Source organism: Podarcis tiliguerta, assembly GCF_965153285.1.
Source record: "Podarcis tiliguerta genome assembly, chromosome: 6".
Lineage (NCBI taxonomy): Eukaryota > Metazoa > Chordata > Lepidosauria > Squamata > Lacertidae > Podarcis > Podarcis tiliguerta.
In genome coordinates, this window is record NC_139539.1 from 33,371,372 (window position 1) to 33,383,805 (window position 12,434).

Below are 12,434 nucleotides of genomic sequence, written 5' to 3' on the forward strand. Positions count from 1 at the left end.
ACTGTTTACTCCTGCATTGAGTGCATGCCCAGAAGATCTTTGCCCGCCTGCATGAGGGCTTGGAAGAGGCAGCCTGTCTCTGCTGGAAGCCGTGGGTCTGGTCACTTTTTAGGCTTATTACGAGTGGGTGGTGGAAGAGACGAGATGATGTCCTCGCCGTGCCTTGGACTCAGCCTGCTTCACAAACTCTGCAGCTAGCAAGCTGCATTTGTTGCATCACAATAAAGCAGAGCATCACATCCCTTGAACAATGACTCGGTCCGTCTCTTCTGTGTGGAGACTGTGTCACCAGGAACTGTGGGGCTCTTACGTGATTGCTCAACTGCAGCTGTGTGTGTGTGTGTGTGTGTGTGTGTGTGTGTGTGTGTGTTACTGAGAAGGCTAGAAGACAAGAGGGTTTAGAAATCTCACTGGGGAGAGAGGTTAAAAAGAAAGCACTACAAGCGATGTTAATGGTTTTGGGAGGAAATGCTATTCATTGTTATAGTATAGAACTCCTCTCTCTCTGTCTCTCTCTGTCTCTCTCTCTCTCTTACATACACACACACACACACACACACACACACACACACCTGGGGACCACCCAGTCCAGATCTGACCTCAAATCAATTTGCAGGCAGGGCTAAACCCTACTGAACATCTGGATGAGGAAGGAGATTGTGTGTCTCCTCCCCCACCCCTAAGAAGAGCCGAAGTGTTTAGTCCTGTGGAGGTGCTGCTTCACAGGCTAAGGAACACCCTGCACCCCACAGGATCGAATCCTCCGCTCACTAGCTGGTGAGCAGAGGATTCACTCCTTCTGGGGTCTGCTTCCTTTCCTGCCCGTGACAGAATAAGATCCACAAGTAACTACCGCATTTTTCGCCCTATACTACGCACTTTTTCCCCTCCAAAAATGAAGGGGAAATGTGTGTGCGTCCTATGGGGCGAATGCAGGCTTCGCGCACCTCTCCACAAGCAGCGGGAGCCCAGCGCTGGGCTCCCGCTGCTTGTGGAGAGTTGCCTGCATGCTGAAGCCTGCGCTCGCTGAGCTCAGCGCGTCCAGGCTTCGCGGACCTCTCCGCATGCAGCGGGAGCCAGCGCTGGGCTCCCACGGCTTGCAGAGAGCTGCCTGTTTGGGGGCTGGGGTTGGAGGAAGCTTGGGCTTCCCCGCCCCAGTCCCGCGCCTGGGGGGGAAAATAATTTTTTCCCCTTTATTTCCCCCCCAAAAAACTAGGTGCGCCTTATGGGACGGTGCGTCTTATAGGGTGAAAAATACGCTAAGCCTCTAAAACCCTTTTGTCGTTCCCATCCCTTGTAATATGTGAACTGAAAACCTGATAACAAAAGAACTTTCCTGGGGGAAATGAACTGATTGCCTAAATGCTACAATGCGCCTCACTACTGAGGTTTGTTCCTACCCTCGCTGAAAAGGTTGTGTAAAACGGACTTTACCTTTGGACTTGTACATGAGGGCGAAGGCGGTTTTACACATACCTATGCAGAGCAACTCTTTGTAGTAGCTGCAGCACTTTTAAGTAACGTACCAGGAAAAAAGCAACTGCTTCTGAGTAGCTTGTTACTTGAAGCAGGTTACAGGAAGTTAGTTAGTCAGACTGTGCACTGAATCTCTTGATGCCAATATCCTGAGTACCGTGATGCAGCATTTTTATGCCTGACAGTACACTTAAATGCTTACAGGCTTAAATTTATTCTTTTATCATTATGATCAAAGAACTGTACAGCTTTGATTTGTACAATTTAAAAGTTACTATTTTCACATTTGTCATTGGAGCGTTCTGCCCTTTTCTACAGGGTCTCAGAGCTTGCATGCACATTGTTGTTTCTGTGGAGTTGTGCGTGGTGACCTTAAAAGCCCTCTATGCATCAACAGGAGGGGTCTGAATTGTGCATCTTATGGGGCTCCGCTCCCCCTTTATTCTCTCCCAGGGTGGCCCTGCCCTCTGCCTGCCCCTCAGAGTCAGTGCATGAAAATGAGTCCCTCCTGTTCCTGTCCAGTTTCATTCTCTATTCCACCTGCACCCGCTTAGTGTGCCCCAGCCATTCATTTGAACAGCAGACAGAGAGGTGCAACAGGAGTCAAACTCCGCAGAGATGGAGGTTTTAAGTAGCTCCAGCTTGCTACATTGATGGCTCCTTGCTCCCTGGCTGCACAGTAAACAGCAAGAGAGAATGCAGAAGGGTGATCTTTCAGGTTGGAAGCCTGGTGAGATCTGATCTTTCCTTTCCCCCTTTTTTTAAAAAGAAAGATGAGTAAAGTAAATGGTGAAGGAAACTGGTTTACTTCAGGTATTGCTTTAATTGAGTAGTTTTTGCCAAACAGGAAACCATGTGGGCATCTAACTTCAAGGGAAGCTACTGTATTCTGAATCAGATCTTTGGGTTGTTTTGTCAATAGCAGGTTGCTCGCTTGCTTTACTTATTTATTTGTACCTATTGTGTGGCACAGTGGAACACATGTAATGAAGTGTCTGAGGCGCATTGCATCTGAGGATTTGCGGGTGTTTTATCAGTCAGCGGTAGGAGTGATTTAGCCATGTGAAGATGTTGATGTTTTTGTTGGAGGGCTTCTGGGTTTTTTTGTTTGTTTGTTTGTTTCCTGACATGATCACCTTGATCAGTTGAAATGTTTGTTGATCTTCCATGATACTGCTGTAGTTTGGCCAAATCAGAGCCGTAGGTTTCACCACTGACGCTGCTTAAAAAAAAAAAAAAATCCTTTGTGTTGGGCGAGCGGGTGCCGCGGCTTGAGTGAAATGGCCTTGCAGGCCAAATTAGGATTCCCGCAGAGCCAAATTGCGCCTGCCAGCTGGAGGTTCTGCATGCCTCCCATATAGACTGGTCTCCCTGCTGGCAACACAAATGTACCAGACACTGGAGAAACCTCCAGTGTGAAGGCTGTACAACAAGTCTGCAGTTGAAGTAACTGCTGTGTGACTAGCCTATGCCTGCCACAAAAACCAATGGAGGGTATCTGATACCTGCTATTTCTTCCTCCTACCATGGTGATAACTGCCATACCCTCTCCACCTGAAGTTCAGTTCAGCCATGAACTCATTCAGTAGCTGTCTGTCTCAGCCTCGGCTGCCCGTCTGCAGTTATGAGCATAGCAATACTTCTGGGCCAAATTACAGGGCTGTCGTAAAGATTCCTGGTGCGTGTGAAGCGCTCTAAAGCTCTATATAAATGCTAGATGTTATTATCATTACAAAATGCTGTGGGGTCTGTATCCACTCACCTTGATCAAAATTATAAATTGACCTAATTTGACTGATTGATCAAATGTGTCTTTTCCTCACACCTGAGACAGTCGTGAAGTGAAATCATCAAGTGAGCGTTAAAAACAAAGTAATATTTAATATATATCTGCCCATCTTGCTGGGTTTCCCCAGCCACTCTGGGCGGCTTCCAACAAAACACTAAAATACAATAACTTATTAAACATTAAAAGCTTCCCTAAACAGGGCTGCCTTCAGATGTCTTCTAAAAGTTTGGTAGTTATTTTTCTCTTTGACATCTGGTGGGAGGGCGTTCCACAGGGTGGGGTGCCACTACCGAGAAGGCCCTGTGCCTGGTTCCCTGTAACTTGGCTTCTCGCAGCAAGTCAACCGCCAGAAGGCCCTCGGCGCTGGATTAGTTGTAGTTTCCGGGTCAGCTTCAAAGGTAGCACCACACAGAGCACATTGCAGTAGTCCAAGCAAGAGATAACTAGAGCATGCACCACTCTGGCAAGACAGTCTGCGGGCAGGTAGGGTCTCAGCCTGAGTACCAGATTGAGCTGATAAACAGCTGCCCTGTCCCCCAAAAACTGTACTTCTGTCTTGTCAGGATTCAACCTCAATCTGTTAGTCGCCATCCATCCTAACTACTAGTTATTAGTTTTGGCTAGGATGAGTTTACACCGAGAAAGATTCTATTAGGATAGAGGGGCAGTTTGTTTCTCTGCCTAAAGTCATAGAATCATAGAATCATAGAATCATAGAGTTGGAAGAGACCACAAGGGTCATCGAGTCCAACCCCCTGCCAAGCAGGAAACACCATCAGAGCACTCCTGACATATGGCTGTCAAGCCTCTGCTTAAAGACGTCCAAAGAAGGAGACTCCACCACACTCCTTGGCAGCAAATTCCACTGTCGAACAGCTCTTACTGTCAGGAAGTTCTTCCTAATGTTTAGGTGGAATCTTCTTTCTTGTAGTTTGTATCCATTGCTCCGTGTCCGCTTCTCTGGAGCAGCAGAAAACAACCTTTCTCCCTCCTCTATGTGACATCCTTTTATATATTTGAACATGGCTATCATATCACCCCTTAACCTCCTCTTCTCCAGGCTAAACATGCCCAGCTCCCTTAGCCGTTCCTCATAAGGCATCGTTTCCAGGCCTTTGACCATTTTGGTTGCCCTCCTCTGGACACGTTCCAGTTTGTCAGTGTCCTTCTTGAACTGTGGTGCCCAGAACTGGACACAGTACTCCAGGTGAGGTCTGACCAGAGCAGAATACAGTGGCACTATTACTTCCCTTGATCTAGATGCTATACTCCTATTGATGCAGCCCAGAATTGCATTGGCTTTTTTAGCTGCCGCGTCACACTGTCGGCTCATGTCAAGTTTGTGGTCAACCAAGACTCCTAGATCCTTTTCACATGTACTGCTCTCAAGCCAGGTGTCACCCATCTTGTATTTGTGCCTCTCATTTTTTTTGCCCAAGTGCAATACTTTACATTTCTCCCTGTTAAAATTCATCTTGTTTGTTTTGGCCCAGTTCTCTAATCTGTCAAGGTCGTTTTGAAGTGTGATCCTGTCCTCTGGGGTGTTAGCCACCCCTCCCAGTTTGGTGTCATCTGCAAATTTGATCAGGATGCCCTTGAGTCCATCATCCAAGTCGTTGATAAAGATGTTGAATAAGACCGGGCCCAAGACAGATCCCTGTGGCACCCCACTAGTCACTCTTCTCCAGGATGAAGAGGAACCATTGATGAGCACCCTTTGGGTCCGGTCAGTCAGCCAGTTACAAATCCACTGAGTGGTAGCATAGTCAAGACCGCATTTTACCAGCTTCTTTACAAGAATATCATGGGGCACCTTGTCAAATGCCTTGCTGAAATCAAGGTAGACTACATCCACTGCGTTCCCTTCATCTACCAGGCTTGTAATTCTGTCAAAAAATGAGATCAGGTTAGTCTGACATGACTTATTTTTCAGAAATCCATGCTGACTATTGGTGATCACAGCATTCCTTTCTAGGTGCTCACAGATTGTTTGCTTAATGATCTGCTCCAGAATCTTCCCTGGTATTGATGTCAGACTGACTGGGCGGTAATTATTTGGGTCCTCTCTTTTCCCCTTTTTGAAAATAGGGACAACATTTGCCCTCCTCCAGTCTGCCGGGACTTCGCCTGTTCTCCAGGAATTCTCAAAGATGATTGCCAGTGGTTCTGAGATCACATCTGCCAGTTCTTTTAATACTCTTGGATGCAGTTCATCTGGCCCTGGAGACTTGAATACATCTAAACTAGCCAAGTATTCTTGTACTATCTCCTTAGTTATTCTGGGCTGTGTTTTCTCTGCTGAATCATTTGCTCCAAATTCTTCAGGTCGGGCATTGTTTTCTTTATCGGAGAAGACTGAGGCAAAGAAGGCATTGAGGAGTTCAGCCCTTTCTGTGTCCCCTGTTTGCATTTCACCATCTTCTCCTCTGAGTGACCCCACTGTTTCTTTGTTCTTCCTTTTGCTACGAACATACCCATAGAAGCCTTTTTTGTTGCTTTTAACGTCTCTAGCAAGCCTGAGTTCATTCTGTGCTTTAGCTTTTCTGACTTTGTGTCTACACGTGCTGGCTATTTGTTTGAATTCCTCTTTGGTGGTTTCCCCCCTAAGTCGCCCTGCATTCCTCCATTGTAGCTGAAGGGCATGGGGTCAACTTCTCCCTCTCTATCATCTATTGGAAGCACAAAGAGAACTCATCTTTTCCACCATCGTAAGGCACCGCTTCCTTCTAAACAACTTAGTCTTTAGGGCTCGACTGCTCCCAGCTGCCCCCCTCTCATGCCTGCTGCGCACACAGGTCTCTGCTTTGCAGAGCTGCAGAACCGCCCAGCAGGGTCCTCGAAATTGCTCTTGGCAGCAGAGCCTGGCTCCCTGCCAACAACCCAGTCTCTCTGGGAGTGCGTTCTTAGGTGAAACTGCCAAGGGGTGTGTGTGTGTTTTATTTCCATTTGGATCTGTGATGATGTAAAGGGATTTCTTTGCCATTGGCAATTTCTGTCTGCTTTAAGCAAGTCACTTCCTGGAACCACACTGTTTGTTAGCTTGGGTAGATTATTGTTAAAAAAAAGCCAGGAGGTATTAACGCTAATCTTACGCAAATTGCTGCATCGTTTTTTATTGCAACCCCTTACTTCTGCTAATAGTTTTGTATATATTCCTCGGAATGGGAAATCCACCCGTGGCAACGATGCAATAGTGAGTGTGGCAAATAAGGTTACCGGCAGAGGTAAAAGAAGTACTGCTGCACTGTTAAAAGTAAATGTTCCAGATCTCTCCTGAATATTTATCCCATACATAGGGAGCGGAGAAAGAAGCAGTACAATGTGATCATTTAGCAAAGGGCCATGGGTCAGTGGTAAGAGGGGTTCGAGAGGTCCGGGGGGTGGCAACATGAGAACAGGCCTTCTCTGTAGTGGCTCCCCATTTGTGGAATGCTCTCCCCAGGAAAGTTTGCCTGGCGCCTTCATTATACACCTTTAGGTGCCAGGCAAAAACATTCCTTTTTAACCAGCCCTTTGGTTGATCCAATTTACATCCTATGCCCTTTTAAAATGTGTTTTGGGGGGGCAGTTGTTGTTGTTTTTATTAGGTATTTTGTGGTTTTACATCTTGATTTTATTCTGTGAATCGCCCTGAGACCCCAGGGTATACGGCGGTATATAAATTCTAATGATAGTAATAGTAGCAGCAGCATCTGCTTTACATGTGAAAGGTCCTGGGTTCAGTTTACAGCATTTGCCAGTCGGACAGGGGGAAATCCCCTTTCTAAAAGCCTAGGAGGCCACAGCCAGTCAGTGTATACAGTTGCACGCCATCCCAATCTCCGAACAGTGTGAGATTCCAGGGGTTCCAGGTGCTTACCCAATGTTCGGTTTCCTTGGAATGAGGGACAGTGGAGACTGTGGTGTCTTTACGATATACAATTTATTTACACATATATACAATAAGATGGAGGGGCTCACAGCATTAACACCCCAGAAGGTCTTGCTTCTCCGATAGCCACAGCTTTGGATCCCAGCAGAAATCAGGCATGGCTCTGCCTCTCATCTGCCCAGCCTGCTTTTTGTCTTTCTTTTTGTCTTTTACTTTTTGTCTCTTGCCTTTTGTCTTTCTAATAGAGAGTTGAGGCACAGAGCCACTTCTGTTGTTGCCATACTTTTGGACCAATTCTTTTGGAGCCATTATGGCCCTTGCCTGGCTCTCTACTCTCTGCATGTTTATCTGGTGTGTGAAAGGGCTGTACTGTATGCAAGTATAGCAAGAGTTTCCTGCTTGGCAGGGGGTTGGACTCGATGGCCCTTGTGGTCTCTTCCAACTCTATGATTCTATGATTCTAAGAGTGTGTACCTGCTGTGTCAACAGCATGGTGTGGCCTCACATCTCCCCCCCCCCCCTTAAAAAAAAAGATTTTTCAGTTCATGGCGGCAGGTGTTCAGTACACTGCCTTGGTATTTCTTATAAATGAAAGGTAGTGTAGACATGCTTTTAATAAATGCAAATAAATAGCTACCTGCCCACCTGCCGGTAACAGAGAGCTGGACTTGTGCTTTGAAAGTGAATAGCAGTTTGATATACTGTCTGTTGGTCTCTCGTAATATGACATGGAGCAATAGTTTTTGATAGTCTGATGTTTCAGCTGTGCCTCTACTTATGCTCAGTCTGTATATTTGCAAATAAATGCACATTTTACAAAACACCAATAAGCTTTGGTTAACCTCCTTTCCAGTCCTCTGTTTTACCTTTCTTTGTGGTTTCTGGGAAGGAGCAAGAGCTTTCTCCATCTTCCTCAGACTAGGTGGCTGCATTTCCTGTAACTGAAATTTTGTCCGCCCATTCACATACAGTACCTTCCAGTTTTTCACAGATACAGCAGATGCTTATTTGTGCATATAAGGATGATTCTCACACTGAGGACCACTGCCTAAAAGGTGGGCGAGGGGAGCACACAAACACAAACATGTCTCCTTTTCTGACTCATTTACTCTGCGATTGCTGCTGCTGCTGAAACAGGATGTGTTCATAAACTGACCACAACTGTTTTCTTTTTTCTTCTTTTTCCTTTTTTGAGCTTCAGACTCATTCCCTCTATTTCTGGTCTTCAGTCTGGAAGTTCCATTGCTCAAAATGGCACCACCCACAGACAAGAGGGAGGTAGGGGCAGACCTGGGGGAACTCCAAGTTTACCAAGTAGAACAAATATTTAGTGGGGAGATTAAGGGTAGGGGGACCAGACCAATGTGGACTGTGCATGCTCAATGGCTGCAGCACACTGAGTGTGTGGGAGCAGAGAGGAAAATGAGGGCAAGGAGAATGGAATCGAGTGACTGGAATCCTGGACAGCAGCATTCCACTCTATAAAATTTTGCTACAGGTTTCACTTGTGTTTAACCAAATTTTCAGCCTTACCTCAGATCAGACTGTTTTGGGATGTGTGTGTGTTTAATATCTGCAACATGTTCAGCAATATTTACTAACTGTTTGGGTTGTTCAATAAGGAGAGGATTCGAAGGGATGCAGGGCATCCTTAAGAATTTTAGCAAACATGTGGGCAAGCAGTTTAAAAGTGTTCCCAGCATCTCACAAAAAGACAAACTATCACCACAATGAAAATAGTGTTTTTGCCAAGGACAGACAGGTCCCAGAAAATAGTACCTACTGCCCATGGTAACTAGGGACAATTGGAATGTATGAATACCTGGGAAATGAAGATGCCTTTTCAGCTTTCTAACTATTTTTGGATGGTCTCGGTTTGATTGCATTGACCTGAATCTTTGAGCAAAGAGTCCCCTTCCGCCTGAGCATTCTTGGAAGGAAAGGGCCTTGCTGAAAGCGGGAGAAGGGATCCGTTGTGACTGATGGAGCTGCATCTCAGTGATAGGTTTTGACAGCCAGCCCCACTTAAAGGGACTGCTTGTGTTTGCCTTGCTAGGCTCCTGTGCGGGCCTTTGTTGGTGGAGTAGTTAAGTGAAAGGCAGCTCACACACTCTGAATAAGCCACTCATTCTCCCTGTGAAGTCTGAGGACCTTTTCAGAGGTTTGGCAAAGGCAGAGCTTGTAAGCAACATATTGACAGCATCTCGTCTGCAGCTTTCCATGGCGAGGGTTCCCTGAAAGATAGCATAACTTGCACCTTTGGGGTGTCACTGTCTCTTTTACAATACAGTAGAGCAGTGTCTCAGTGTAGAGTTTGAAAGGACCTTAGTGCAGTGTGACAAACACTGGCACATTGTTAGAAATATTAGTGGAGTGTTACAAATAATAGTGTTTTGAGAGAATTCAGGTTTGCAACCAAGATATTCTGGGTGGCATTCGGAACAAACCAGATGGGTGGTATTCAATGCCACTCTCTTGCAGTTGTTCCATTTTCACAAGCATTGCAGCTTGCCAGATGGAGCGATCCCCCCTCTGTCCCTCTTGTGCTGTTCCAGGGGTTCTCCCAACCCAACCCATTTTTGAGGGAATGGGGGGCGTGCACAGGGAGGGGGTAACCCTGTTGCTCAAGCAGAAGTCCTTGTGCAGGGCTTCCACTGATTGGACTGTTTAGGTTAATCCCGCCCATCAAAATTAACGAACATGACTTAGGGTGATTAATTTCAGTGGGTCTACTCTAAGGAAAACTTAGTTGAATACCACCCACTGTTCCTATATACGCAAGTGAACTGGGATTTTATTCAGACTGTTTTGGGGAGTTCAGTAATCTGTAGCATCATAGGGGCATAGTAGAAGTCTTGCCTTGAGGCAGCAGAAAGGATAAGTCCTCAAAAGCAGAGCTCTGCCCAGACAGGCCAGCAAGACTACATCTGATTCAGAAATATGTGGCTCAGTCACAACAGTTGTCCTGTTGGGTATTCATTTTTGTAGAGAAGGAGGGCACCTCCATTTTGTGTATCTTTGAGAAGCCTTTGCTGTGTCTCAGAATAGCCTCCACCAAAGAGGGTTCCTGTAACTACTACAGAACTATGCTTCTGCTGAAAAAAGAGGCCGCCAGAGGATGACACTCTTCCCTCACACGAATGAGGTTCAACTATACTACAGTGCAAATGAGTATAGAGTTGTGAGGCGGGTGTCCCTCAGCTGCAGCTGCAAATCGCACAGCAACACAAAGCTCTGTGTTGTGTGGCCTTGCAAAAGTGCTGGCTATTGTCTCTTTCTCTCTTCCATGAAGGAAAACAGGGTTGCTTCCTCAGCCTGCACCCTGGCCTCCTCTCTCTTCAGGCATACTCTTTCTTTCTTTCTTTCTTTCTTTCTCTCTCTCTCTCTCTCTCTCTCTCTCTCTCTCTCTCCCTCTCGACTTTGTGATTGTTTGAGGACTTGAACTTCCCTAGCAAAGAGATTGCCTTCCCTTCACACCGTATTTTTCGGTAGACATTTTCTCCCTCTTAAAGGAGCGATTGACAACTGACTGGCCAGCTGACACCAAAACTCTGGATTGAAGGGAAGCCATTGCCCCCATAGTTAGAGAAATCATCCGGAATTATCCTGGCCTGAAATAAATTATATTCTAGGGTTAGTACTTGCCTTTTAGGTAATGTGTTTGTGGGTTTGCCATTCTGGTGATGAACTAGAGCAGTTAAGTGTTTGGTAACATCACTTAGTTCAAGAAGAGGTGACTTAACTTTTGGTTCTTTGTCCAAGGAAAAAGAGCTTTTCTTGAAAGCAACATGAATGGGATATTTATAAAGCAACGGGCTGATTTAAACATTTTGGAAACAGCTTACAAGCATCATGCAGAGAGACAATCATCTCATGTTCCATAGCCAGAGAAAATGCAACTCCTCACTAAATGGATGTCAAAATATGAGTGCATGTAAAGGAACTGTCAGCTTATTTTCTATGTGTAGCCTAGGGATGTGTACAAACATATATGCATGCAAATCAGAACTTACCACAATTCTTTCTTTGACATCTCATGCCTGGATCCCTGCTTCTAAGGTGGCAAATTTAACAGGAATACTGGCCAACAACACTGATTTATTTGTCTGCCTTGCCCTTCCTGTGCCATGCTTCAGCTGGGTTGTTCAATTTATTTGTTTTTTAAAGCAATGTGGATACATTTATTGAATTAAATGTACTTTCCCCATGTTGTTTTTTTTAAAAAAAACAAAAACAAATCATAGAATCATTTTTACATGTTTGAATGCTGCTTTAGGAATAAGGAGGGAGTGGGCTAGTGATGTCACCAGTTTTTAACCAATCGGTATTGTGCACAGCCAGCTTCTGCCATAAACACACACAACTAGTTTCCCCTGAGTTCAGTTAATGAGAAAAGTTTAGATTCTAAATGGAAAAAAGCAAACAAACCAGAGAGCATTTCTGAGGTTATACATCAAAATGTCTGTATTCATCCTTGTTAGCACAGGAATGTTAATAGTTTTGGACAGAGACAAATGTGTGTAAATGCCAGTAGCAATCTTTATACTGTAATGCAGCATGTGAATTTGGAATCATCTGCTCTGGGAGTTTCCAAGGAGAAATAAGCAGTTGTTTGCAGATTTTCTGTGCTCACCAACCCTTCCTTTAGCTATTAACCTTTTGAATTTTGTTTTGCTTTTCCAGTTGGCAGGCTCAGCTGTCGTCGCATTTGGGCTATGGCTGCGGTTTGGAAACGTATTAAGAGATTTAGCGACTGACAAGGCCTCTCCAGAATACATTTACATGGGTAAGTTCTGTGTAAATACTGACTGTGTAAAGATAAGTTTTCTGCAACCTTCAGCCCAAGAAACTGGGTACCTGAATAGCATATTCTTCTACGACACACTAGTGGCACACCTCTGACAGTTCATTCGTTCTCTCTCTCTCTCTCTCTCTCTCCTCTTAGTACCCACATTTACATCCTGCTCTCACTGAGCAGCAGTAGGGACAGAAGAGGGAAAGGCTGGGAATGTTGGCTCTTTAGGGTTAAGAAACACACATCTGTGCGATGTCAAACACACAGTATAGTAGAAGCAACGTTTATGATCACAGTGGTTTTCTATGCTAGCAATCCCTTGCTGGCAGAAAAAAAATCTAAATTATATTACTATAAGTACTGCAACTTAAAGGTAAAGGGGCCCCTGATCATTAGGTCCAGTTGTGACTGACTCTAGGGTTGCGGCGCTCGTCTCACTTTACTGGCCGAGCGAGCCGGTGTACAGCTTCCGGGTCATGTGGCCAGCATGACTAAGCTGCTTC

At 45.4% G+C, this 12,434-nt stretch overlaps 1 protein-coding gene across 1 annotated transcript in view; it reads left to right on the top strand.

The window, feature by feature from the left end:
- Window positions 1-12,434, top strand: part of TSPAN2 (tetraspanin 2) — a 67,383-nt gene that overhangs the window by 15,809 nt on the left and 39,140 nt on the right. The window contains exon 2 of the mRNA XM_083444604.1: window positions 11,820-11,922. Coding sequence (XP_083300730.1) covers window positions 11,820-11,922 — 103 coding nt within the window. The remainder of the gene's footprint in view (window positions 1-11,819; window positions 11,923-12,434) is intronic.